Source organism: Pollachius pollachius, assembly GCF_949987615.1.
Source record: "Pollachius pollachius genome assembly, chromosome: 10".
Lineage (NCBI taxonomy): Eukaryota > Metazoa > Chordata > Actinopteri > Gadiformes > Gadidae > Pollachius > Pollachius pollachius.
In genome coordinates, this window is record NC_136943.1 from 20,550,481 (window position 1) to 20,575,870 (window position 25,390).

The 25,390-nt window shown below is 46.2% G+C and overlaps 1 protein-coding gene across 1 annotated transcript in view; it reads left to right on the top strand.

The window, feature by feature from the left end:
- gabra2b (gamma-aminobutyric acid type A receptor subunit alpha2b) overlaps window positions 1–25,390 on the top strand; it is a gene marked incomplete at both ends in the record, with an annotated part of 27,003 nt that extends 1,613 nt beyond the window's left edge. The window contains 7 exons of the mRNA XM_079745292.1: window positions 8,394–8,461; window positions 10,264–10,484; window positions 11,502–11,584; window positions 12,282–12,425; window positions 20,798–20,950; window positions 23,260–23,462; window positions 25,088–25,390. Coding sequence (XP_079601418.1) covers window positions 8,394–8,461; window positions 10,264–10,484; window positions 11,502–11,584; window positions 12,282–12,425; window positions 20,798–20,950; window positions 23,260–23,462; window positions 25,088–25,390 — 1,175 coding nt within the window. The remainder of the gene's footprint in view (window positions 1–8,393; window positions 8,462–10,263; window positions 10,485–11,501; window positions 11,585–12,281; window positions 12,426–20,797; window positions 20,951–23,259; window positions 23,463–25,087) is intronic.

The window sequence follows — 25,390 nt, forward strand, 5'->3', positions numbered from 1 at the left end:
GGAGGATGAAACAGACTTCAAACCCGCCCCTCGGCTGCTGTGTTAAGAGATGAGCGTTTGCTGGTGTCAATGGACTGGGGGGTGGGGGCGGGGGAGGAGAGAAGGGCTTGAGATGGAGGAGTGAGGAAGTTGGAAGTGAGGTACAAACTTTTTAGGGAGCCACAAACCATATCCAATACTCTGTTCTTGTTCATTGATTCGTTGATTGCATTCTTTATTTTCATCATACTTCCTGCAAGGAAAACAAACAATTGACCTAGAAAATCAGTGAGGCAACGACAATAAAGTGAATATTGATAGATGATGGTTATAGACCTTTTTATGGCTGCAACCCGAGTCTGCACCCCCCCAAACACACACACACACACACACACATAGCTACTTTGTTTGAAAGTTAATTAAAGTGGTGTTTTTTTGTACAGTAGTCTGACCTTGTTACAGTAATGGACAGAAATCCCTCATTAACTTCTAAGTATGTTATCTAGCGGCATTAAGGTGTGCATTCAGCGTCAGAAAATGATTTTCCATGAAATCTATTTCAATCTAATCATTTCAATCTTCCAGTTTTAGATCCTGTACGAAGGAATCATCCATGTTTACATCCCATTGTACCACAGTCAGTATATTTAATCGTTCTAGTGTGCGACTACTTTTTAAACCACTATTTTTTCTGTATCGGATGTGGTTGGCAAATTGCTTAAAAAAACACCCACACACACACACGGTTAGTCTCTATGTGCTGAAGGTTACCTCCTAACTGCCATTGTGTCCAATTCAATATTCATGAGGGAGGTGATTGGCTCCCCTGAACTTAGGGAGTCTCCAGGGAGACTAATCGCCCTGCCAATAACCAATCACAAGCCAAGGGGTATTGGTCCACAAGAGTGATGAAGGGGCGTTTGCTCTGTGATTATTTAACCGCTAACTTTCACATGGTGGATATTCATGTCTTCCTTGGCTCGATTATCTCTGGACGTTTCTCACCTCACTGCCCGATGATTCACATGTTACAATATCTTCATTTGTGTTGCACGGTTAAACATATTTGAAGGTGAATAGTTCAGATTCGAGAACGATTATTTGAATGTAATTAGTTAGAAATGACATGGCCATCCGTCAGCTATTAGCGAGGGGAATGCACTGTGAGAATATGTGCCTGGGTCGACTGCACCTGCCTCTGTACGAGAGCGTTTAGATTGAAGACTGCTGTTATAGTCTTCAATCATTACGGCATTCAGGCTTAGTCCTGATCGCAGTGACCTTGGTTCGATCTCTTTCTGATCAGTTTGGGCCATCATTCTTCATTGTCAATCACAGGTGCCTGATTGCAACGCTTCTCAATGATGGAGAAACATAGGGAGGGAGGAAGCAGGGAATTGCGTACCTATTGTATGTTGTACGTCATGGCACTTAAAAAGTAGAACTAAGTTGTCTAGCATCTTATCCTAGCTGTCTCTGTTGTACAGGGAACGGGTTAACCTAGCGATTGTTATTGCTTGGTTCTATGAACATCCTTACTGTACCGACAGCGATATATTGTTGTTTCTCCTTCTTCTGACAAATGTGCTTATTGTAAGTCGCTTTGGATAAAAATATCTGCTAAACGCTCTAAAAAAAATGTAAAATTTAGAGGAGCCTTTTTTGGGTTATTTAGTTGCTGTGTCTGCTATCTCTCTTCATCACTTTTGAATCCTCCCTAAATCCCCTCTGATATTGACCCATGGGAACAGCTCAGGAGATGATAGGTCCGAGATACCACAATAAGGCCATAATGTGTTTCATGGGTGCTGGTCTGTCATATGTTTATTGAAAAAGAGGTAACTGGGGAAAGACACACAAGATTCATCGGTCTTATAGCTCAATGGTTGGAGCCATTGCAGTCAAAGGAGGATTTCAAGGTTCATTAACCTGGAACCTATTCTCTGATCATTTGAGGTCTAAGATACTAATAAGGAAAACACTTGTGAGCCTTAACTTTAATCTTTGAGACAAAACCAACCTACAACTTCTGTAGTCCCTCTTCCCTCCATCTGTTCATGTTTCCTCCATTCTCTAGCTGCAACGACTCAAGTCAGTCGCAAGAAACTTAGGTGAGTCATAAAATATGGATCCTTTTCCATAATGATTTAATATAATCTAGACCTGCCAGTGGTAAAAACAAGCCCTTTTAGAGGAGGTCCATTGATGGGGTGCTATCGCCCCAAAGGATTACATTGCAGACCTTTTTCGCTGGTTGTGGCCCCAATGCTCTTGCTCAATACTGTACCAATTTCAAAAAAGATGGTCTGCATTAGTCTGTTTGACCTCAAATGATCGGAAATTAGGGTGAAGGTAGAGGAATCCTGAAGTTCTCCTTTAACCCCGGCAGGGTAAGGGGTTCGATTCCCACTTGGGGCCACCCATGCTCAGAGTAAATGGAATCGCATGGTATTGTAAGAACATTAAAAACACTACAGAAGAGTAATACAGGAGCCTCCCATTCATTTATACATTTACTATAAACCATATAACACGGCAATATAAAAATGACGTGGAGACGTGGAGAGGATTTGAGAGAAGCAGCTGACATTACTCTGGTCTTCAGTGCAGAGTGGAGGGCAGTAGAACATCTCATAGCTCCTCCCCGCCCCCCAAAAGCCCATGCTCCCCCAACAGGCTTTTGGGCCATCTGAGATGGAAATGTGCATGGCCATCAGCCCAGCCCACAAGATGTCGTGTGGTGTGGGGGCTAGGTGGTTTTGGAGGGGGGGGTGGTTCTATTCTTGGTTTCTGACACCAGCCCTGAAGGCAGTGTTTTCAGACAGCGACAGGGCTGTACATGAACAGCATGCTGTATATATGTTGAGTTATTACTGTTTACAATCACACCAGGGCCACCAAGGACCTGCAGTGGAAACTGCACTGCATGTGATTTATTTTAGCCCCTGCATTCATTTGTATTCATTTTGTTGTAGAAAGAAAGGAAAAAATGACAGCAGTGACAAGAGAAATGACTTCAACAGCAAATTGAAGTCAAAGTGAGGGAGGAGGGAGGGGGAATCCTCTGGTTGAAACCAGTAGACGCCTGCCCCTGCTGTACCTCGGGGACTGGCAAGCTCCTGTATTACTCTTCTGTAGTGTTTTAAATCAACACCGGGGTGGGGAGCCAAATAGTTAGCAGCCGGCCACACAGGCTCCTCTGAAACCCTGCTTCATAACGCAGGGTGGCTGCCAATCAAAGAGCTTGATTCACTTGTCAGCGACATCAGTCAATTCAGTGCCTTCAATCCGTTCAATCAAAAAAACAATGCCACCGGGTAAATCACCAAGTGATATCAAAAAGAATACAAATGAAGTGCCAATTAGAATTTTTTTAAATCAGGATGTATTTCGGTATAGATATTCTTCAGCGTAATTAAATGTTTAGAAAAAGCGAAGAAATGTCCCTATATTATGTATTCTCCTTTTAACCATGATTATTTCTCTTTCCCATGTGCATGCTTGCGTGCACATGTGTTGAATGACTAATGAAAATGTGTTCTGTCAATGACACAACCCTCCCACGCAGAATTACGTAGAGGGACTAAAAAACAGTCTCTGACCAAATGACCCGAGAATTTACAGAAAACTAAAATCACAAACTTGGGTAATAAAAAGGATGATGGAATGTTCTTGCCCTTTTGACATTCTTCTAGCTATGCCCTCTCCTCCTTTGTTTAGACTAAAATGCTGAGTATCAAAATGCCTCTTTGTTTTAAAACCAATTGCAGTTTCTTCGTTGCGTGCAAGCGAGCCAATCTCCAATGCAGCAATGTGTAACGGACCATTTGGTACAAGTCACGTCACTGAGACTCTCGCTGTAATGAACACGCTTTCAGAGCACTTCTAGTCCCTCTTTCTTTCTTTCTTTCTTTCTTTCTTTCTTTCTTTCTTTCTTTCTTTCTTTCTTTCTTTCTTTCTTTCTTTCTTTCTTTCTTTCTTTCTTTCTTTCTTATACCTACACCATCAATTATAAAAAAAAAATTGTAGACTTTCTTATTTCTTATATCCTCTCAAGAATGTTTGTTGAAAGCAACACATATTTCAAATTTGTATCATTAATAAAATAACTAATATGATAATCACCCTACAAACATAATAAAGAAACAAAGTACTATTTAAAGATCAAAATACAAGTCCAAACTGTACTGATGTAACCCTGAAGTCGGTGCGTCATGCCTGAGATAGATGTGAGGCTGTGTATGAAGCGTGCGTGAAGCTTGACTCAGAGCAGCAGGAAGAGGAGCGTACACATTAAGGCTCCACATACACTAACTTCAGATGCAGCTCCAATCAAATGCATGTTTTATCTTATTTTAGGATTCACAGCGGTGCTTGATCACATTGGTGACATCGCTGGTGCGTGCAACAACAATGCATGCATGTCTATGACCAGATGTCTTGGATCCCTTTAGCTCTGTGCCGAAAGGACTGGTGCCAATTACAAAAGGCGTGCCGATGTGTTCTCTACTTAATAAATTAATAAATACAGGCACCTGAATGGCTGCCACTGGGGTCCCAACAGCTGGTCGCACGCTGCAACGCACACAAACACACACACACACACACACACACACACTCACACACACACACACACACACACACACACACACACACACACACACACACACACACACACACACACACACACACACACACACACACACACACACACACACACACACACTGCTGTTGTCTTCCGTCTCTGCTAATCCGAATTAGAAGTGGGGATGTAGTGAAACACAGACGGGTTCCTCGGACGAATGGTGCACACGTTAGAAGGCCATTAGAAGGCCAGCGGTCAGACCTCATGTCCTGATGTCGACGACCGTGATGAACTGAGCTTTCAGTATTCAGTTTTCCGTGTTCCTATAAATATCGAGTCCATCCCCGGCTCTTAATGCACTCTGGATCCTCTTTCTAAAGGGAGCCATGAATCCCCTGAGAGCCGGTCCACTCCTCTAAGTGTTCTGGAGTTGGCCGTGAGTGTGCAGGACAGTGGATGGAATGCGGATGGCCTGGAGGGCTCTACAGTTTCTGCAGCGTCTAAGTATCGGTTCTTGTTGACCTTGTTCTGGTCTCGGCCGCGCTGCGTGCTGCAGCCAACGTCGAGGACAACATCAACACTCACTGTGTGATCCAAAAGAGGAGTTTGAGGAGTAACCTGTATCAACCCGTATGATGATGCCTTGCGTGTTTTAAACACAATGCAGTGTTTGTGTGAGTGTGTGTGTGTGTGTGTTTTGGACATTATAAATTGTGTTTATGTATGTATGTATTAGGGATGGGTCAGAATTTTACTTGGTTATTCGTTCCCGAGGGTCAAAATCGATTTTTAAAGGTCCCATGGCAAGCTACTTTATGGATGCTTTAATATAGATATTAGTAGGCCCCAAACACAGTATTTGAAGACGTTCCTGAAATTCAGCCGTGGTGCAGAATTACAGCCACTACGAGCCAGTTGCACATTGAGCTTTCCCCAAATGCGCAGTTTTGGTGTCTGTAGCTTTAATGCAAATGAGGAGGAGAGAGGTGGGTCAAGGAGGAGGGTGGGGGTGTGGCCCTGAGCAGCTTGCAGCCACGGTACCATGCGCTCTGTTTACAGTGGGTTTATCGCAATGGTGAGGCGCACAGAGCCTTTAGCCGTTTTCTGTAAATACTCTAGAACACACGGGAGTCCTGGAGCTCTATATCAAAATAATATAATATAATACATAGATATCGATATCATATAATATGATCACGGCCAAAAGTTGTGTGCGCCTCCAGACGATATTATGAAACTCAAACGACTTTGTCGGGTTCTCCGACGTCTCTGGTTCTTCCACTTCCATATCAATCTGAAGTAGACTGAACCACACGCTGCCTGCTGCCGGCGCCCCGAAGCACCGGCTGTGGTGCTTCGGGGCGGTGGTGCCTCGCGGCAACCGGCGGCAGGCAGCATGTCGCAGTTCATGTACTTCAGGGAGTCAAAGCCAAAGTTCCTTTCCCCCAATTCCTTCTCAACCATGGCTGAGATAACCCCAACTACAGTCTTGTTGTGGAGACGTCAAAGAACCGACGTGTTATGCGCCATAATACCAACAGCAAACATGCGTTACAGTGTAATCACACACACACATATGGCGCTCGCACGGTCGTGTCTCATTGGTGGGCCAAATTCTCTGGGCGGGCAAGGCAGAGATAGGGGATGAGCTTAGATCCTTTATGACGACATACGGGACCACATTCCAAATCAGCGCGCTTGAGCCTCAGTTTTTTCAAAGGCAAGCAGAACACCTAGTGCTCGTCTTACACCAAACGCAAGTTTTAGCCACTGGGGGACCATAGGCAGGCTAGGAGAACTCATATTTAAGTAAGAAAACCTCATAAAGTGAGATTTTCATGCCATGGGACATTTAACATTTGGACCGTTAACATTTTTTCCCATTGAAATGTAAAGTTTTTTACAAGCCATAACTTTGTTTCCCTGGTAACGCCTGAGGGTTTGACTAATACCTGGAACAATCATTACCTTCCCGTAAGGTTCTTATGCAACAGAAACGTTGTTCACTCCTCCAGTAAATAGGACGGACCTTAGCTACGACTTGGCAACGGGAGGTATTCTAGTTCGCTCAGCTATGCGCCGGAGAGCTAAAGTTATGCATTGTACATATTTATAATTCGAAATTCATCCCAGCCTTCATACAACAGATACTCTAGGGTCTATAGCATATAACCGCGGTGTCTGATTACAGTTTAATTCATTTTTCACAATTTGCCAGCTCTCGTTTTGAAGACCGAATCACCGCGCCATTCGTTTCAATGGGATTCGCGACGGTCTAAACTTTCAACATAAAGTGTACACATTTATAATTTGAAATTCGTCCTTTATACCACAGATACTATAGGGTCTATAGCATATAACCACGTTTTCTGATTACTGCTGAATGCATTTTTTACAACAGACAATTTGACTGGAACTACTTAGCAGGTAGTTGTTTTTTTGCGTTAAAGATATTAAGTGATTTCTTGCTGATGATCCATGGCTGCCTTTGTCAATGTCGGCACATATCGAATAATCGATTATTCGTTCATACCACCCACTGATTATTCAAACATGAAAATTTTGAGTTATTCACATCCCTAGTATGTATGTGTGTATTTGTTTTTTAATCATGATGCACTTTGTTTGTGTATGTATGTGTGTTTTAAACATAAAACACTTTGTTAGTCTATATGAATGTGTGTGTGTTTTAGACGCGATGCACTGTTTACGTGCGTGCGTGTGTGTTTCAAAACATTATACACTGTTTGTGTATGAATTTGTGTGTGTGTGTGTGTTTTAAACATGAAGCACTGTTTTTATGTATGTATGTATGTACGTGTGTGTATGTGTGTTTTAATCCTGATATACTTTGCTTGTGTATGTATGTGTGTTTTAAACATGATAAACTATGTTTGTGTATGTATGTATGTATTTATACATTTATGTGTACGTGATTCCCCTGCACACTGCTTCTGTTGTACTTCCGTGAAGCCTCCATCATGTTTTACGCGGGTTGTCACACATGTCGTGTTCTAACGTATGTCCTACAAACCATCTGCTTCGCGCACAAGCTGCTCCGTCTCCTCTCTTAAAAAATACATCAGTCCCGCGCCGGAGAGCCGCTCACAGTCGCAGTTACAGCGCGCGGCGCCTCCCCCACCGGCTCCGCACGGTCCGTGCGCCAGACATGATTTACAGAATGAGTTTAAAAGGGGCCGCCGCGTTATACATGCATGCAGCCCAGCGCGCGGCTAAATGGATCGCAAACCGGGTCGGCCGGCCTCGGCCCGCCCGGCCCCGCCCCCTGGTTTACACACGCTCATGAATAAGGCAGCGTATCAATTATGCGTTTGGGTTTGTGGGAATGCGAGTGGCTCTGGAGGAGAGCACTTTGGAGCCATGATCTCTTCAGAGCGCCCTTAATAAATAAATAAAAACATGAAGTAAAACACAGTGAAAGCTTTTTGAAGAGGCCGAGCAGAAGAGATCCAGCCTCAGCAATTATTGAGGGAATACTGGGGGGGGGGGGGGATGCTGTACCCCAGAAGCGCTGAGCCTATCAGAGAGCAGCGTGTGTTCAGGGGGGGATGCCTTGAGGATCTACTCGCTTGGAATGATGGCTCCCGTTCAAAAATAAGGGGGTCGGCAATAATTTGGTACAGAGTGTGAACCACAGAGCTTTCATTTATTTCTGCAGTACATACAGTTGATGCTGTGGACACGTTCAAATATGAATTAATTTAATGGAGAGAGAAAAAGCTGTAATGATCCAAAGCAAATGCTACATCATATTTTTCCCTAACCTGTCTATGGTTTTGAAACCTCCATTTTGTTGTTTTCTGTACAGATCGTGTGACGGAGGTCAAAACAAACATCTACGTCACCAGCTTTGGACCGGTCTCGGACACAGACATGGTAAGACTAGGACTGTCATCCATGTTCCACGTACCATCCCTCTGTCTCCTCCTTTTCTAGTTGTGTCGCTTATTATCCCCATGTTTGATGCCTCGCCATTCATAAGCAATCTGCCCGATCCCTCTGTTGGAATCCAATATCTAGCCCTGCACATCGCACCATCCACCCCTCTGCATTCATCACCTTGCGTGGACACCTTGGGGAACGTCCCAGAGGAACCATTTATCACGTTATTTAACTATTGATCAGGGTATTGATGTCATTCTTGTCGTTAGAATGGCTGTTTGCAACGCCCCAAGTGCCGTGGTGTCTAAATCATGAAGAGACCGCTGCCATGCATGGTGGCAGGCTCGCTGGAGGAGGAAACATGAGAGTAACATGCTAGCTCTTCCCTGGAGTCCATGCTCATCCACATAGTAGATGACAACGGAACCCAGGCCATGTATGCGTCAGTCACATTGATTTTAGCCACGGTGATGAGGCGCAGTCTGAGACTGATGTGTTTGTTAAAGACCTGCGTTTGGAAAATGTTGGAGAGGATACGTTGAAGAAAAAAAATAATAAATCAAGCAGGATACATGCGTTCACCTCCTGGCCCCCTGATTTATCGGGTCACCTCCTGGAAGCCCGTTTAGAGGACTGGTTAGGTGGCTGCAGGACTCTAAGTGGTTCTGGTTTGACTTGACTAGCAGCAGGAGCTCAGGGTAAGAACAACAAGCAGTAGGTTCTCTGGTAGCAGAGACCTGAACAGATGCATGTTGGGAATATAGAGCAGCCAGACGTCCTCCTCTGAATTAGCAGCTGAGAGGCCCTCCTGCTCGCTCTTCTCCTGTCTGTCTCCCTCACACGCATGTCGTCTCCCATCCTCTCGTCCAGCCTCGCTCTCTCTTGTGCGCACGTGCCTCACGCCCACAGACACACGCACAGACTTTACAGTGCATTGGCTTTATGCCCTCGAGCCCTGGCTGAGTGCTGGGTTTCTTTTGACTGCGTGAGGGATTGTAGGTCAGGCAGTGTGGTGGGGGGGGCTGACTATAAGTCCCCACTGCACTCCTAAACCCAGACAAACCCAGATGCACCAGAACCATAAATGATCCTAACCCTAGAAAACCTACTAAATAACGACCCGTGTGGATTTATTGGTTAAACAATCACATAAATCAACCCCCACTATACAGGATACTGATTTGTCACCTTAACTTTATCTAACTATGTGACAGTGGCGGTTGTATGTCGTTTGAGAGCTTAGTTTTAGTGTGTCGTCCCTCTGCAAAGGCAGCTTGATAATGAACTACGATTGATTGGCAGAAGAGGGACACCTGCTCAAAAAGGAGACTCTCTCTCTAATTTAGTCCATGATAGTCCATCCAACACCAAGTGGTTATGAAGACAAAGACCTAAAATAAGAGTGACTATATATCCTTTTGGAGGGTGGCTGGCGTCTCCCTTAGAGGTGAGAAGCTCAGCCATCTGTGAGGAACTCGGAGTAGAGCCGCTGCTCCTCTGCTTAGAAAGGAGTCAGCTGAGGGGGTTCATCGGGTAAGGAGGCCCACTGGGTGCCACCCTTGGGAGGTGTTCCAGGCTCGACCAGTGGGGAGGAGACCTCGGGGAAGACCCAGGAGTAGGTGAAGAGGTTATACCTCCACACTGGCCTGGGAATGCCTCGGGATCCCCCAATCACAGCTGGTCAATGTGGCCCGGGAAAGGGAAGTCTGGTCGAGTGACCAGACTTACTGGTCGAGACTTCCCCCCCCGGTGGAGTACACCATTAACGTGTTAATAATGAACTCTTTTTCCCCCAGGAGTACACCATAGACGTGTTCTTCAGGCAGAGCTGGAAGGATGAGCGGCTGAAGTTCAACGGGCCGATGAACATCCTGCGCCTCAACAACCTGATGGCGAGCAAGATCTGGACGCCCGACACCTTCTTCCACAACGGCAAGAAGTCGGTGGCGCACAACATGACCATGCCCAACAAGCTGCTGCGAATCCAGGAGGATGGCACGTTGCTGTACACCATGAGGTGAGGCCGCATCAGAGCCCAGAAGGCCAGGGGGCTCGGCTCAGGAGGTAGAGCGGGTTGGCCGGTACCTGGAAGGTTGATGGTCCGGTCCCCGGCTCCTCCTAGCTGAGTGCCGTGGTGTCCCTGAGCAAGGCACTTAATGCTGACGATCGGGCTGTCTCCTTGCGTGGTTGACTCCGCCACGGTGTGTATGAACCGTTGCATGTTGCTTTGAATAAAAGCGTCTGTTAAAATGTAAATGTAAATGTAAAGGAAAAAACATACAAATGATCCACAAAATACCCGAGCCTACATCCACAGACTTTCCTTCAATCAAACACCCCACTTCCCTTTTGATTCGGAGTTGATCTCTTGATTCATTTCAAGGGGATAGTTGATCTCTTCCTTCCTCCCACCTGCTAGGTCTTACCTTTGATCAGACATCGCCCAACTGAACATATACTCTAACGATATACCTAAAGGATACAAGGTCTATATATTCCACAGAGCGTTGCACCTCCCATCGGACGTGACCCCAGCATTTATCTGCAGGTCAGCAGGTCTGCAGAGATTGTGCTCGGCTGAGCATTTAATTTCACGTGAATCAATTCAAATGTGAAACAGATTACCAAGTCGATGGCGTGCAGGTTGGAGTTTGGCCAACAAGGCTTGCATACGATATTACAAAGCTTAGAATACATCTCCTTATCATCAAGACGCTGCGCTATCCAATCTGAGATCAAATATTACCAGCACTCACCTTGTTTACCTTGCTACTGCTGACTACAGTTTATTCTCTGTGTGCGTGTGGCTGCATGTGTGTTAATGTGTGTGTGTGTGTGTGTGTATGTGCATGTGCATGTGTCGGTCATGTGTGTGTGTGGGTTATGCCTGCGTGCACGTGTTTATGTGTGCGGGTGTGATTGGATTGCATGTGTGTTTATGTGTGTGTGTATGGGGGGGGGGGGGGGGGGTCATGCCTGCATGTGCATGTGCGTGTGCGTGCGTGTGTGTGTGCATGTGTGTGATTGGAAACAGGTTAACGGTCCATGCGGAGTGCCCCATGCACCTGGAGGACTTTCCCATGGACTTCCATTCCTGCCCTCTGAAATTCGGCAGCTGTAAGTGCATTTCGATGAGCAATGTCGACCCTAAGTGGAACTGAAAATGTGTTTCCCCTCGCCAGAAACTCATGACCCCAGCAACAAACGCATGTGGAGAGTGTGCCTGTGTTATTGTAGTTTATTTTACATTAAGCCCAGGAGAGGGTAGGGTGAGCTTATAGGCCCATGGGGAAATTGCGCTGTCAACTAGCATCACCACGGCGATAGTATGTAACGATAAGCAATACAAATCAATATGGTTCTTCTTGATGTGGAGCATCAAGGATCACGTTCTAAATGACACGGATCATCGTATAAGAAGAGTCCCGGGAGTATGTATCTGGGAAATTAGTTACGCTGGCTAAGATATTATATACAAAATGTAGGTGGTCTTGTCCATGCAAAATACATTTCTTTAAAATAGGATTGGTACTACATATGAACGACTTGGAAACAAGCGAGCGAGAGCTTTAAGCACCGAGGGAGAATGCCTCTAGAGCTAATGCAAGGAAACATAAGTCGCTGGAATTGTATACATATTTCTTCAGGGCGTTTAAATAATTTGTGCTTAATTAAATTACCTGTGCGATGCAAAATTGGATACAGAATGCCGGTGTGGCTCGCAGGCGTGATATTAAAGCCTCAGACGTCGCACCCCCCCCTCTCCCCGAGGCACCAGCCCCGTCTGGCATTGATTGCTTTTCCTGCCCTGCAGACGCCTACACCATCTCGGAGGTGACGTACGCCTGGACCCGCAACGCCTCGGACTCGGTGGTGGTGGAGGGCGAGAGCTCCCGCCTCAACCAGTACGACCTGCTGGGGCAGACCGTGGGCCAGGAGACTATCAAATCCAGCACCGGTGAGCTCCGACACCCGGCCTCCCCATCTGTTGCTGGGGAGATGGAGAGGGTTGGGGGGGGACGGGGGGGTGCACCTGGGCTTTGTTGGCGCTACAGCGACAGATTTGAGTGTAAGACGCCTCAAAAGATAATTTGTCTGAAATGGTAAAGGGACTGCATTTAAACAGCGCTTTTCGAAGCGTTGGCCGCTTAATCCACTCCTTCACGATATCGCCTCGCTTTCACCCAATCATGCAAACATTCACACACCGAAGGCGGAGTCAACCATGAAAGGCGACAGCCAGCTCGTCAGCAGCAGTCAGGGTGAGGCGTCTCGCTCAGGGACACCTCGACACTCGGCTCGGGGGATCGAACCAGCAACCTTCTGGTTACCAGTCAACCCGCTCTACCTCCTGTGCCACTGCCAAAACACACCAAGAAGTCTTATGTACACACACCAAGACGTCTTATACACACCAAGATGTCCTGTATATACACACACCAGGTTGTCCTGTATACACACACCAAGACACCTTATACACACAACAAGGCATCCTGTATATATACACTAAGGCGTCCTGTATACACACCAAAACGTCCTGTATACACACACTAAGACGTCCTGTATACACAAACCAGGACGTCCTGTACATAGACACTAAGCCCTCCTGTATACACACACAAAGATGTCCTGTACACACACACACCGAGACACCTTATACACACACACAAAGACGTCCTGTGTACACACATCAATACATGCTGTATACACACACAACAAGACGTCCTGTACACACACACCAAGACGTCCCGTGTACACACACCGAAACATCCTGTACACACACACTAAGAAGTCCCGTATACACACTAAGACGTCCTGTACACACACACCAAGATGTCCCGTATACACTCCAAGACGTCCCGTAGCGCTGGATTGGCTAATTAACAGTTTGGACACGTTCACCGTCTGAGTGGAGGCTGGAGGGAAGGTTTCATCCCTCGGGTTTCTGTGTGTGTGTGTGTGTGTGTGTGTGTGTGTGTGTGTGTGTGTGTGTGTGTGTGTGTGTGTGCGTGTGTGTGTGTGTCCTCATTCTTGTTTGTGTGTGTGTCTCTCACACCCAAACACACGCAGCCATGAGCAGAAGTTGAGGTGGAACGGAACATATGGCGGGAGCACAGCTGTCTCTCTTAGCTGTCACCAGAGTACAAACAAGGGGAGGGGGGGAGGAGGGGGGAGAGCGGCCAGCAAGGTATTGCTGTTGTTCATCCAAGCAGCAGTCTTAAATAGGAGGCTCCGAGACGCAGGAGGGGACAGAAGGAGAAAAACGTGAAAAAAGACAGCTCTCTGTAAAAGTGCAGCAGTGCATTAAATGACAAAAGAAAGCTGTCTTCTGGTCCCCTGGTGGGGAAAGAGAAGACAAATAAATAGATAAATGGAGGAAGGAAGCAGCTATTCACTTGTACAGTGGAGAGGCCAGCAAGACGCACCTGACAGTGACCATAGGGGCGGTTGACAGGCTGATTCTAGCCAGGGAGGAGGAGGAGGAGAAGGAGGAGAGGAGAAGGGGGAAACAGAGGAGGGGGAGGAGACATTGTTTTAATTGGTATTCGGATGGTAGAATAAAAGTGCGCTCCTCTTTCATAAAGTAGGGCCGGATGAATTAAGTCACATACAGTTCAATGTTTGAGGTACGACATTAGTACAATATTTATAGAATGAATAGTGGTCTACAGACGCCCTCAGCCCCATGGACTGGGTGATGGAGGAAGACCTGAGAGCAGTCTGTTTCCTATCATTACACTTCACGGGATTTGGGGGCAAAGTGCCCAGGTTGCACGGAACCCTGATTCTCCTAAACCCTGAAAATTTGAACAAAGAGAAATGTTGATCGTTGATGAATAGATGTGATGGTGATACTAGGGTGTATCAACATGTGTGGGTGTTGGGAAGAGTGGGTCATGCACAAACTGTTTTCCCTGGTGTTTTTTTTCATGGTTGACACCTGGTTCTTCAAACTGGGTGCTTAAAACAATTCTTGATATCTTTATCAATATTATTGAATTTATTAAATGATGACTAGGGTCTGTTGGTCAAATAGGGTATGGACGATGGCAACTCAAGCCTGACTCTAGAAGACATTGAACAGAAGTCACCACATTCTCCATGTCCTGAACCTGACTTGCTGAGTCAGCGTGTTCAGTTTGAGTTAGACTACATCGCGCCGAAGGCACTAATGCGGACAACGTAATGGACAAGATCCCTACAGAGAAATACAACCGTTTTCTTTACCCTTGTGGCAGTTTGATTGAGACAAGGTAGACTCGGGTGCAAAATCAGACAGCAGACAAGTTGTGAGCAAAAGTAACAAGAGCTTATTAAAATGGCGAGGGGGAGGTGGGAAGTCCAATGTAAACTCTTCATGGTCTGGGATAGGTTTCCTGAGAGGCCTTCAGAGGGAACCTGGAGGCTGGGTGGACGACCAAGGGAGCAGGGTCGAGATACAGTAGGCAGGGGAACGGTTCCAGAGCCCAGACTGTGTCCCGCCAGAGCTAACTGGTAGCGCTTTATCTCCCGTACAAGCTCCTTCCCCCACAGCGAAGTGATGTTCCGCCGAGGCCCCTGACCTTCACCCGACCCCAGCAGGTCTTCCTGCAGGTGGTGGACCCACAGGACGGAGAGGGGGGGGGGACAGGTGCCCTGTCGCTCCAGACGAGGGTCTAGAGCTTCCTCCGGGCAGGGCCTCTCCTCCCTTCATTTGTTTATTCATAGGGTCTTGGTGAACCATTCTTAGTCTGGCACCTCAGCTGAGACCACTCTGCCATGAGAGACCCTACCAGGAGCGCAATACTCCAGACAACACAGCCCTCAGGTTCACAGGGACACACAAACCTCTCCACCTCAATAAGGTGACGGTACCCGGAGAGGCGTCTCTACTCCTCTTCAGGTCTTTTACCGTAGTAGGGGAAGTTGCCACAACCCTTCCTCCAGGGGAGAGGTTCTCTCTGCCTTTGTAGATGGACAACTCTCCTGTTGCTTCATGGCCGGCAGGTGTTCCCCATTGGCAATCGTGCGGCAGGTGTGCTGGATAAAACTGTTGTAGACAACTTCTCCCGGTGTTTGCCTTTTGGGGACAGGCCGCTGTCCATGGTGCTGATCTCCCTCCACGCTCGGCTGGAGCCGGTCTGTTAGTTATTGTGTATCAACAGGTCTCACCCGAGGAGACGCCTCGCTCTGGAATCTCACGCTCTAAGGAGTTGAGTTTTTGCAGGAAATTCTGCCCTCCTTCAGCTAAATATTTTAGATGGCACTAGCTAGGCCTTCTGTAGTCTTTCCAACACAATAAACTCTTGCCTGCCACCCTCTGACTAACTCTCTCCAACTCTCACTTACATTCTCACTGTTCCCTCCCTGCCACAACTCGAGACAACTCGCACAAGAAGTTTTATTTATCTGTTGGGATCCTTTCCACACTGTTGTCAGACACTCATAACCACGATGGGAGCGTTGTCAGTGGCAGAAACGAGCTGTTTTAGAGGACGTATGTTGAAAGGGCTTTGTTGCCAGGCAGGATTACGTTGCAGCTCTTTACATGGAATGCAGCGTTCTCACACAATACTGAACCCATTTCAAAAACTGCAAATTATTCCCTAGAGCGATAATGATCGGAAAGTCATCGGGAAAAATCCAGAAGACATCCATTGTCATTTTTAAAAGAGGTTAGAGTGCATAAAAGCACTCAATGAATTTGAAGCTCTGTAGTAACGAGGTAAGACGTCATGATGTAAACCCTTATATAAAAATCGCAAAATAGTTTTGGTTCTTGAAGGAGCCATGTGTTCTCCCACCCACTCTCAGACAGAAGGGGCCGCAGCAGTGAGACTAGGTCATGTGTGTGTTGTGCGTTAGATGTTACTGTGTTACTGTGCGTTACTGTGAGCGTCCCCAGTCCATACCCACTACTTGTAGCTATGGACTACCATGCTCTGTGTTCCCCCAGTGAATGAATGCCCTAGTGAGAGAATCACTGCCAGTAACTCATCCTTTTAGCTCAACTAAATGCTATTATATAGGATAAGAGGCATGCACTGGGGCATGGAATAGAATGCATTTACATCTGCCAATTATCCTTCTCATTGTTTTTAGGTTTAACTAGTCAAGCCGCGTTCCTTGTTTAGCTGACAATTAAATGAATCATTAATTACGACAGTGTCAGTGTTGTAGAGTGTGACGTGCAAGGCAAACTAGGTCATTTGGCACGGATGAATGTGCTCTCAGGCTCTTGTGTGTGTGTGTGTGAGTGTGTGTGTGTGTGTGTGTGTGTGTGTGTGTGTGTGTGTGTGTGTGTGTGTGTGTGTGTGTGTGAGGCACACATGCATACGACTGTGAGCGTGGCGACATGTTGATGACACCTCTGTGTTCAGCTGCTTGCTTTATTTGCGGTCCGCTGAAGACTCACATCCTATAAGGACGCAGTCTTTATGTTGCTCAAGTGAAATTGCAGGGAATCTCCCTCTCAACAGTACGGCGGAGTATTAAAACAGCCCCTGACTGTAATTATACAGAGTGCAGGTACAGAGTGTGAACAACAAATCTCTGTCAAAAAACTAATATTTAATAGCAGCCTGCGAGGCAGCTAAAGGAAGCTGCCTCCTTAACATTTACCGTTTAAAGGCAGATTTCTTTTCTACCTCAAAAGCACACTTTTATTATTTATTTGACAAGGTGTCCAAAAAAATAGTTTTCTTTTCTGAGATGTGGCAGAACTGTTCTAATTATCTTAGCTGGAATGCTTATTAAAAATTCCCTTTCATCAATGAATTCTGTCCCAGCTCCACCGGTCCTGTCAAGTCAGGGGGGTGTTGGGGTGAAATTTTAATTAAGGAAGCGCCAGGAGACCCCAGGTCTACCCTGGCTCCCATGTTGTCCATGTTACTCGAAGGTTTCCCGGAGTCAAATCAGGAACGCCTAGCGTGTCTTTCAGCGCACGCGGGCCTGCGTCGTGCAAACAAGTCTCCTCTGCGCTAGCGGGAGAGCTAATGCCAATCCCCGAGAACCAGCTTTGACCCATAGTCTTTCATATCAAACTCGGCAATCAGCAATTTAGCGCCCTTTCTACCAGCAATAGCTTAGCGTGAGGTAGCCTCCCAGCAATGACCGAGCTGGGGAACCGGGGAACCGGGGAATAGGGGAACCTTCATCTGCCATAACCTCAAGCCTCATACGAATCCCTCTACAAAGTCTGCAGGTGTACATCATCGTACGACATTGATCGGCAGGTAAATAAACTAAAAAGGAACTAATAACACACTCTTCTCTGAGGGGGAATTTACAGCCACTTTCCATGACTATGGTGCTCCTCCTTCCTTTCCTATCCTCCTCCTCCCCCCCTTCTTCACTCCTCCTCCTCCTCCTTCCCGTCTCCTCCTTCTCCTCTCCTCCTTCTATTCTTCCCTACTCCTCCCCTTGCTCCCCCTCTTAATCACTCCCCCTTCTCCTCCACCTCCCCTTCTTCACTCCTCTCTCCTCCCTCTTCTTCCTCCTCCTCCCCTCTATACACTCTTCCTCCTCCTCATCCTCCTCCTCCTCTTCCTCCTCCTCCTCCCCCTCTTCACACCTCCTCCTCCTCCTCCTCCCCACCCAGTCAGAAGGCAGCCACCGGGACCAGCCATGCTAATTAAATTAGTGGTGATAAGGAGCTCCATAGGCTACACACAACGTACTTATCCTGTCTCTGAATTCCATCAGGGCTAGTGTAGGCATTAGAGTGCATTTCCATTGTGTGTGTGTGTGTGTGTTTGTGTGTGCTTGTGTGTGTGTGTGTGTGTGTGCGAGAGTAAGTGCATCAGTTTGTTTGTATTGGGAGATACTTAGGCTTAATGTAACTATTAAAATGCAAGCTGCACTACTTGTGTGTGTGTGTGTGTGTGTGGGTGTGTGTGTGTGTGTCTGTGTGTGTGCAAAAAAAGGGTTTAAGAAATCTTCTGGGATTAGCTCTTGAAAGAACCCCCCTCCACCTCCTACCCTCACCTCCACCTCCCCGCACCCTCCTCTTGACAAACACCACCCGCGGCTAAAAGAGGACTCCCCTGTTGGCCAAGTGTGTGTGTGTGTGTGTGTGTGTGTGTGTGTGTGTGTGTGTCGGTATGTGTATGTGTCTGTACCTGAGTGAGTGTGTGTGTGTGTGTTGCTATGTGTGTATGTGTGTGCCCTCCTGCGTGTGTATCATGTCCTTCGTTTTGGAAGCATGGGCAAATGAGCTGTGTTTCTCTGTGCCGTTGCCATGGGTAACACATCTCTTCCCTCGTCTCATGTCTAAACTTGGCTCTTTTTTTTTCGGAAGGCGTGTGTCGCTGTCGTCGACGGCAACACCGGCAGTGTTTCACGCTGTTGTCGAGAAGCGACGCGGTATGACTGACTAAGTGCAGAGCGGAGCCCTTAGCGCTCGGGGCCCAGCGCTGAGTTCAGGAGATCACACCGTGGAGGCTCTCCGATCAACGTATTGATTATGATATTGATATGAGAAGAGCTGAGACAGGATTCGCTTTAATGTTAAACAGGATGCGTTGTTGCTTTTGGTTTGTGATCTTTATCGCGGTTTAATGTTTATCTAAAATGCTTGCGCTCAAAACACGACTCGGTGTACAAAAAGGAAAGCGGGAATCCACTGTGCTGAATTTTGACTTTGTAGGATCGCCCCCATTTGTTGTAGTCAGTCTGCTGCGAAACATCACAAGAGAGAGGTACAGGTATGAAACAGAGAACTGGGCTGTGTGTGTAAATAACCCTGGTCCTTTGTTGTTCTGTTCTTACAGTGAGGGAGAAATACTCATGCAAACGAGGCGTTATGAAAAATAAGTAACTCTGAAACAATTCAAAAATATATGATGCATCATAGGTTCAAAAAATAAACCCCATTGTGGGATCTATGGAGACGGGATTCAATGAACCCACAAGCAGCTACCGTCAAATTGGCCATAGTGCCGCCTCACTTAGAGACCTGTGGATGGTTCCCCTGTGCTGCGTTTCTTTGTGGTGTTCCCATGTATACAACGGTAGAGGCACTCACCTCGCTCCACAGAGACAGAGCTCACAGAACGTCCGTGCTCCACTGGCCTGCGGCATTAATCACAGATTTGGAAGACATTTTTACCATAGATGACATGATCATGATCGTGCATGATATATTTAGCTACTGTATAGAACCAGTTTCTACTGTATATTGTAAACTGTTAAGTATACAATGTACAGTAGATACTGAGTATGCAATCTGCAGATAGGGCGGACATTCCAGACGAAACAAAAGCTCTGAAGCGATGGTGATTCGTATTCTGCTCTTCTACTTAACCTCCTAGATAACCCGGTTAGTGCGCATGAGACCAGGATCTTATTTTCCAAGGGTGACCTGATAGACGCAAGTTTATACACATCGACACGCTATCACCACACATAACTGAGCTGAGACAATGCCACTACGCTCGGATGGCGAAGTACAGCCCACAATGCAAAGGGTTCGGAGTCACTGAAACCGTTGAAAGAAAAGAACACACACACACACACACACACACACACACACACACACACACACACAGCTTTCCTATTAATAACCACAAAGCACATAAAGCTCTCTCGCATCACTGTGCACCGTTTCCCTGATCGACTGCCAATCAATATCCACGGGCAGGTCTGAACCGGCAACACTCCTCGCCAGTACAGCCCTGTCTGCCTGCTCCTAATGTATGAACATATAGAACAGCCGTTCAGAGGCATGTGTAGATGCTCCATCAGGACGTGTCTGTGATTGTCACATCCTCTGATGGCGTGATTCAGTAAAAAGTCTTCTTCTTGTTCCTCCTGCTCTTATGTCCTCCCGCCTTGTTGAGTTCCTTTGTTCCGACATTTCCATGGGGACATGTTTCCATGGGGACCATCTCCTGTCAATCCTACTGTTGGTCATGGACTCCTTGGAGACTTACTTGTTTAAATAGAGGTTTAATACAAATAAATGCTACATGTAAGGGATGAGAGCAAAATAAGAATGATTGGATGACAATTCTTTGATAGTTCATGACTAGTACGTAATTGCAAGTTATTACACTTATTTTCTATTTGCATTATTGTTGCAGATGTCTCCATGCAGGGATGATCAAAATCATTATAAATAAAACAGGGACATTTTTGGATTGTATTTGAGGAATACAGTTTCTCTCATAAATATTCCAGCATAACCTTTACACACATATTGCTATCAAGTCTAGAACCATCTGCATATTTGCAAGGATCCTATTATATCCCATGAGAGATATTATACCAGCAAGAAACCTCCTTTCAATGAACATCATAATTGTCATTCAAATTTCAATGTCCCCCCCTCCCACCCCTCCCACCCTGCAGGTGAATACACTGTCATGACAGCTCATTTCCATCTGAAGAGGAAGATCGGCTACTTTGTGATCCAGACCTACCTGCCGTGCATCATGACCGTCATCCTCTCCCAGGTGTCCTTCTGGCTCAACAGAGAGTCGGTGCCGGCCAGGACCGTGTTCGGTGAGTAGGCTTCATTCCTGCATGACTGACAAGCCCAAACCAACAGCTTCACAAGTAACAGCAATGGGAATATGCAAGTTATAAACATATACAGAAGATATATACAATAAGTGTGAAGAAATGTGAGGAAACAAATGTAAATGAAAGATGTAAATGGGAACATTGGTTGAGGGAGTCATTATTGAGTCTTATTTAATCTTGTATGGTCGAGATCAAGCTCAATCCTCCAACATACAACCTATTGCTAGGAAGAATAACAAATAGGCTGTCCATAAAAAAACTGTTTTAGGATAGCTCATGTGACAAGATACCGGCCTGAATCTTGAATCAACGCCTGATCTCGGTCAACACGCCAAGGCAGCTAAAAGCGGAACTCGTCCAATACTTGTCAAAATGAACCAGCGATCACTGTGCACACACACACAAACACACATCGCAAACATGGAGGCTTGAGGTTTGTTTGCCAATCGCCGGGCAGACAAAGCGGTATCTGTTTTATATTCATCTATTCTGGGTCAGGGGTGACAGTCAGATCCACTGCAAAACAAAAATAGAATAAATCTCGGATATTTTTTATAGTTTCAAAATAACACATCTTACCTTGACGTTTGTGTGTTTGTGTGTGTGTGTGTGTGTGTGTGTGTGTGTGTGTGTGTGTGTGTGTGCGTGTGCTCTGATTGTGTATGCTTTGATTATGGAATACAAAGGGTGTGTTTGGCAGGTCCGTGCTGGTTTCTCTGCTCCTGCAATCTGTTCTATTTGAGCACTCCCTTTGAGCAAGGCAAAACGTCGCTGCTAACATTAACACTGTTCTGCCCAACACCTTATAGGTACGATTAGATAAAACTTGAATTGTGATCACCCACCAGAACCTCCATCTCCAACTGTAGATGATTCCCTCATTTAGTTTAAAAATGAAACGTTAACACACAGACTGCACGGTAGAATCATACAAATGTAACCATGGTGAACAAGGTTATGGGATTTTGCCAAGCCATGATAAAGGCTGCATTGACAGCGTACATGAAACATCAATATTAACACAGTGCACCACGCATAAATATGTATTTCAACGTTGCCTTGGATGTCGTTCCAGTCCTGCTCCCTGGGTTTACCACTTTTATAATATTAATACAGAGATTAAAGTGGACGCAACCTCGAGACGAGAGACAAGGGAAGCGTGTGTGATGTTATTATGTCCCAGAGCACGCCTGCCTGCTTGTTATTCACCAAGAATGTCAACATGTAAACCACGCACACGCCTCAGTGTACACGGGGCAGAGTGACCTATCGCTCCAGTTGTTTATAAGTCAAGCAGAATTAATGGCCGCCTTGCACGTGGCAGCAGCACAGCGCCCGTAGAAAGTACAGGTATGGAGATTCACGGGAGCACACTTTGTGTGTAAGAAATGTGTAGGCTATGAATACTAAAGTATCCCCACCGTCCCGCTTCCTTCCACTGCGATGGTGAAGGTCACTGGTCAGGGAGGGCTAATAGCAAACCAAGGCTCTGGGGACACTGGAAGGACAGCAAGACAGAGCTAAGAGCGCAGCGAGAGAGAGAGAAGAAGTCATATTTATTTTTACCTGAGGAGCGAAGCAGTGGCAGGGCCGTGGGCGCTGACGGTGAACGATCCTGTTTTATCCGCGTTAATCCTCAGGAGAACGAATGTTGTTGTCATTTTCTTTATCACCTGTGTACTTTAAGCGCAAGGTCGAATCCAGGTAATTGCGCTTTCAATAAAAGGTGATGCCATTGTCCCTGTTGTTGTCATTGTTCCTCCTTTATGTCTGATTACTGCACTATGTACTCGCGCTCTAACATTCGAATGTTAGAGCGCGAAAAAACATTTGAGAAAGTACATATGAGGAAAACACGTGGCCCTGTTGTTCTAATGCTGAGTGCTCTAATGCAGCAATGCCCAAACCCCAGTCCGTGGACGCCTTAGAACCAAAATAATCTCAGGTGACTTTTCTTGTGTTTCTCTAATAATTGGTATTATTTTATATAATTGCCCTGTTGAAGGGAGCCTGAGACTCTGGCATTTCATTGCTGTTGCTTTAATTGTTGTGAATATGACAAACCATCTTTAAAAACAGCCGCATCCAACCACATTGTTTAAAAATGATACATCTTAAAATAAAGGCATTCAAATTTACTACCGGTCCTCCAAATCTTTTTATGATGGTCCTTAAAACAAAAAAGGTTGGGTTAGCTCTGCTCTAATGACCACACATGCTTTCCCTAAAACACACAGAGATTTGGCGAATCCCCTTCTCTTACCGGGTCACTTTCTCTCTCATCCCAGGTGTTACCACTGTGCTAACGATGACCACCCTCAGTATCAGCGCGCGTAACTCGCTGCCCAAGGTGGCCTACGCCACCGCCATGGACTGGTTCATCGCCGTCTGCTACGCCTTCGTCTTCTCCGCCCTCATCGAGTTTGCCACCGTCAACTACTTCACCAAGCGCGGCTGGGCGTGGGACGGCAAGAGCATCATCAACGACAAGGTGACCGCGACCAAACCCAGGACACCCAAAGGCTTTTCCTCCTGTAGGGATTCAAACTCAAGAGCTGGCCCTCTAGTGTTACCGTCTGTTTGGCCAACATGTTCCATTCTTAAGATGGAATGAATTGACGTCACTCATTGCGCTCTACCAAATTGCTTTTTGGTTTAGGCCGCCATCAAATAATGACATAGCGTAGTCACATAGCACACACAGAGTAAAGAAAGGATTACAGTCATATAGACATGGATTACAAAAGGCGCTCTTCCAACAAAGTCAATATTTAGAACAAAATTAGGCTCATTGCATACATGGTTATGCGGTTATATTCGATGGTAAAGGCTCTGCTCATTGGTGTAGCTCACAAAGGAACACAAGTACCATTCAAACTCTGTGACTGAGCAGAGCAATGATTCTGTACTGATATTGATGCTTTACCTGAACGATGCAAGCCACCTGTACTTCCTGTCACTTCATGTACGCACTTATTGAATGTTGTATGTCTTAGCTCTTAATGTGTGCACTTATTGTATCTTGTAATTCCTTGGATTCTACTAAGTTGTTTAGCATCTTATTCTAGCTATCTTTGTTGTATCCTGGGAATGGTTTAACCTAATGATTGTTAGTGCTTGCCACTTGGTTCAATGAACATCCTTACTGTACCGACAGCGGTATATTGTCTCTCCTTCTTCTGAGAAATGTACTTATTGTAAGTCTCTTTGGATAAATGCGTCTGCTAAATGGCCTAAATGGAAATGGTATTGGAAACTGATCCGCTCCACTATGTTGCCATGTACGGGCGCTGTACGGAATACGCCACTGTCTCTTTTTGGAAACAGTGGTTGACATGACAGGCAAGACTAAGAGTATGCTCAGGACTACCCATAGAGTTTTGTCTAGGATATCCTTTCCCATAATACTACCGTTGGAGCTACCTAGCTAGTTTGGCATCACCATGATCCAGACGTCATCATCACAGAGCCCTCCGCCTTACAAGCCTGTTTGAAATGTACCAGCAGCCCATGGTTTCCCCTGTGTCCTCTTGCTCTCTAGATCCCATATCATGCTATTTTGGGTTAATAATTGGATTTGGGGGGACTTCTAGAATACGGTAACAGGTCTGTATGTTAGAAATCCCCCTTATTATTCTCACACTGTTCATTTCTCCAAACCCAATTTCAGCATCTTTCAAAAACGTTTTGTTTGTTTTGTATCATGTCGCTTTAAGACCCCCCTCCCAAGTAGTCCACTCTGCTGTGATTGGTGAGCACGCCCACTCTGTTGTGATTGGTTGAACGCTTTTAGGTGTGTCTGTAAATTCCCCCCCACCCCCAGTTTAAAACATGGCGGGTCGCCAGGAGGCGGGACTTCTGCACTTCAGCTCCGCCCACTGCAGTCTGACGTTACACTATTACAGAAGAGAAATGTTTGAGTGCAAACAAGCTGTTAGACGCACTTATTAAGGGGCGTTCTCGGTGAGCGCGAATACTCCCACTGGCTCGGACTTGGACTTTTCTATCTTAGCAGGCGTAAAAAATGTATACATGCGTCATATAACTAAAAGCAAAGGGAAAAGTTGAAAAAGCATGATATCACCCCTTTAAACACGTCCATTGGTCGGTCCACAGAAAAAGGAGAAGGCGTCTGTGGCGAAGAAGAACAACGCCTATGCTGTAGCTGTGGCCAACTACGCGCCCAACATCACCAAGGACCCCTCCATGCTCCCCACCATCGCTAAGGGTGGCGCCGCTGACCCCCACAAGGCCAAAGCGCCCGGGAAGACCCCCGAGAAGACGTTCAACAGCGTTAGTAAAATCGACCGGATCTCCCGGATTATGTTCCCGGTTCTCTTCAGTAGTTTCAACCTGGTGTACTGGGCAACGTATCTGAACAGAGAACCCGTTATAAAGGACATGGTACCATCCACCTAA